This window comes from Guillardia theta, assembly GCF_000315625.1.
Source record: "Guillardia theta CCMP2712 unplaced genomic scaffold GUITHscaffold_29, whole genome shotgun sequence".
NCBI classification, from domain to species: domain Eukaryota; class Cryptophyceae; order Pyrenomonadales; family Geminigeraceae; genus Guillardia; species Guillardia theta.
This window is the reverse complement of record NW_005434645.1, coordinates 296,536-299,484: the sequence shown is the minus strand read 5'-3', so window position 1 is coordinate 299,484 and position 2,949 is coordinate 296,536. Positions and strand designations below refer to the sequence as shown.

Sequence of the window (2,949 nt, the reverse complement as noted above, 5' to 3'; positions counted from 1 at the left end):
TCTCGCTTTGGAAGACATCAAAATCTTCTACCATGCCATGAGCGAGGTTGTTTCCCTTTGAACTTGACACCATCGTTGAAGATGTCATTCCATACAGCGAGGAGAGCTTATCGAACTCGATCGATGGATAAAGTACATGTGGAGAGACAACCCCAAACAGATCTTGTTTGAGAAGATCCGATCACCAGGGCATGATAGCAACATGTTTGACAGCTCTCTCAGCGCTCAGACAAGACTGCATGAGTCGGATGGCGGGGAAGGTCGATTTTCGGATCAGCTCGAAAGTAAGCTTGTTTTCTGGGAGAGGGATTGTGTCATTTGAGGTCATTTCTTGGCAGAGAACAATTCTTCCATATCTTCAAGAAGCTTCAACCTGCTTGATTCCAGCCTGCACACAGAGGTCAACGAGTCCAGCACACAGACCGACGTGGTGGCTGAGGTAAGAACCGTGCCGTGACGCGGCCGTTGCGCTCCTTGATAAGATCGACCTGCTGAGATTGACCTTGGCTCGAAGGCATTGCGGCCTGTGTTGCCAGGAGATTGAGAAAGAGATCCCAAGGAAGTGGACAGGACACCGAAGATACAACTGAAGATGTCAAACAAGATGGACGAAGTGATACAAGTGGATGACTTTCAGAATCAGGTTTTGAGTTCTCGGCCGAATGACTTGGATGACCAGATTGCATTCTTTCTCCTAGGTAGCCCCCCCCTCTTCCTCTTCCCCCTCCTCTTCCCCCTCCCCCTCCTCCTCCTCCTCCTCCTCCTCCTCCTCCTCCTCCTCCTCCTCCTCCTCCTCCTCAAGCGAAGTGAGACTCCTCTGCATCTTTCACAGCAGCCTCCACAATAACCCCCAGCGCCTCCTCCATCTGCTCAGTCAGACAATCAGTCCGATGCCGGCAGAGAAGCAAGGATGGAGGAGAGCGGAAGAAGAAAAGACGTAGACAAGTGGAGAGAGAGGTGTATCGGAGCACGAGAGGAGGGAGGGGGAGGAGGAGGAGGAGGAGGAGGACAAGAGGACAAGAGGACAGCGCGGGTTGCGCCAAAAGAACCAGCATCAGCACCAGTACCAGCAGGACAAGTGAAGTCACTTGCCTTCCTTCCCAAGTGCGATTCTCCCCGCTCCACGTGCATCCTTGCCAGCTCTACCAGCGAGTATGCTGCCCTCATCCTGCCACTCCTCAGCGCACCGCCATGGCCGCCTCCTCTCAGACCTGAGCCCGTAGACCGGACCTGGAGGGACGGACGGACGGACGGACGGACGGACGGAGGGACGGAGGGAGGGACGGAGGGAAGAAGGGACGGAGGGACGGAGGGAGGGACGGAGGGAGGGACGGAGGGAGGGAGGGACATGGGAAATGAGAAGCAGAGCAGGAGGAGAAAAGAGGGAGAAGAGGGGAGAGGGGAGGAAAGGGGAATCGGCAAAAGACAAGACATCAGCATCGTAAAGATTTCAACAGCTGTCGCTCACTGTCAAAGGCTTGAGTGAGACGAGCAATGCTGTCGATCCTGCGTGAGAATTATATTCCTCCTCCTCCCCTTGTTATCGTTGTTGTAGTCATCATTTCCATCATCATCATCATTATCACTCCTATCATCATCATCATCATCATCATTATCATCATCATCATCATCATCATCATCATCATCATCATCATCATCATCATCATCTCCATCATCATCATCTCCATCATACATTTCCTCTCCCCACCCTCACCACTCACTTGTCCATCATAATCTCCATATTGTGCAGCATTGCCTGATCCCCTGCCATTCGCAAGTCCTGCAACCTCCAGTATCACTTCCAACCTGAAACGTGCTCGGCATACATGAAGTCTCCCTGCGCTCAGAGGGGAGACGCCATTAGGCTCTGCGCTGCCCACGGCCGAGCTCTGCTCGTGTGGCCGGTCTTTCACGGTGCTGGCGTCGCCTTGGGGAGGAGGAGACGCAGGAGGAGACGGAGAAGGGAAGGAGGAGAGGTTTGAGCATCGATTGTATATGTCCACCGCCTTGTCAAGGTTTCCCTGCCATGCTGTCATCATGGGGGAGGAGGAGGAGGAGGAGGAGGAGGAGGACGAGGACGAGGATGAGGACGAGGACGAGGACGAGGACGAGGATGAGGACGAGGAGAAAAAGGAGGACGAGGAGGAGGAGAGGAGGAGGAGGAAGGACCACGACTTGCCTGCTGCATGTATAGTCCTCCCATAGCCTCCAGGCAGCGCTTCATGGCCGCTTCATCCCTCAAGCTCTGATGCACCGACAGCGCCTCCTCGTACCGCGCGATGGCTTCGCCATGCTGATTCTTCCCTGCACTTCCGTGAGCGGGAGAAGCAGGGAGGAGGGGAGAACTTACCGACTAGTGCTCTTGCCACTAACTCCAGGGTATCAGCCATGGCGGCTTCGTCGAGAGGAGAGGAGAGCATTCGTACAGCCAGGACGTCGCAGAGGAGAGGATACGCGTTCTCTGCCATGCCGTTCTCCAACATCTCCCTTCCAAGGGCGCTCTTGGCTGCCGCCATCTCCAGTTCGGGCAGTTCGTCGCAGCAGAGCTGGGCCGCTTTCTGCCTGAGGAAGGCAGGGGAGGAGGAAGAGAGCTGGCCGTCCTCGGCCCCTTCCTCAGACTGACTGTCCTCTGACTCCACCACAGCCATGCTTTCCCCCTCCATCGCCGCCTCCTCGCCGCCTCCCTCCTCTCCGTGCGGCATCTTCGGTTCTACCTGACTCCTTCCAGGGATCACTGAGACCCTGAGGTGAAATTCGTTGGGGTCGCACGCTGGGGGAGCGGGGAGGAGGGAGGGGGAGGGGGGGGGTAGGAGGCGAGAGGGAGGAGAAGGGAGGGGTAGGAGCGAGAGGAGGAGAAGGGAGGGGTAGGAGCGAGAGGAGGCGAGGAGGGAGGAGGGAGGGAGGGGGGTAGGAGGCGAGGAGGGAGGAGGGAGGGAGGGGGTAGGACGT

The 2,949-nt window shown here is 56.5% G+C and overlaps 1 protein-coding gene across 1 annotated transcript in view; it reads left to right on the top strand.

Moving 5' to 3' along the window:
- GUITHDRAFT_138045 (hypothetical protein) overlaps nucleotides 1–590 on the top strand; it is a gene marked incomplete at both ends in the record, with an annotated part of 3,244 nt that extends 2,654 nt beyond the window's left edge. Inside the window, 3 exons of the mRNA XM_005833587.1 lie at nucleotides 98–284; nucleotides 339–439; nucleotides 537–590. Of these exons, the coding sequence (XP_005833644.1) occupies nucleotides 98–284; nucleotides 339–439; nucleotides 537–590 (342 nt within the window). The remainder of the gene's footprint in view (nucleotides 1–97; nucleotides 285–338; nucleotides 440–536) is intronic.
- Between the last annotated feature and the right edge of the window lie 2,359 nt (nucleotides 591–2,949).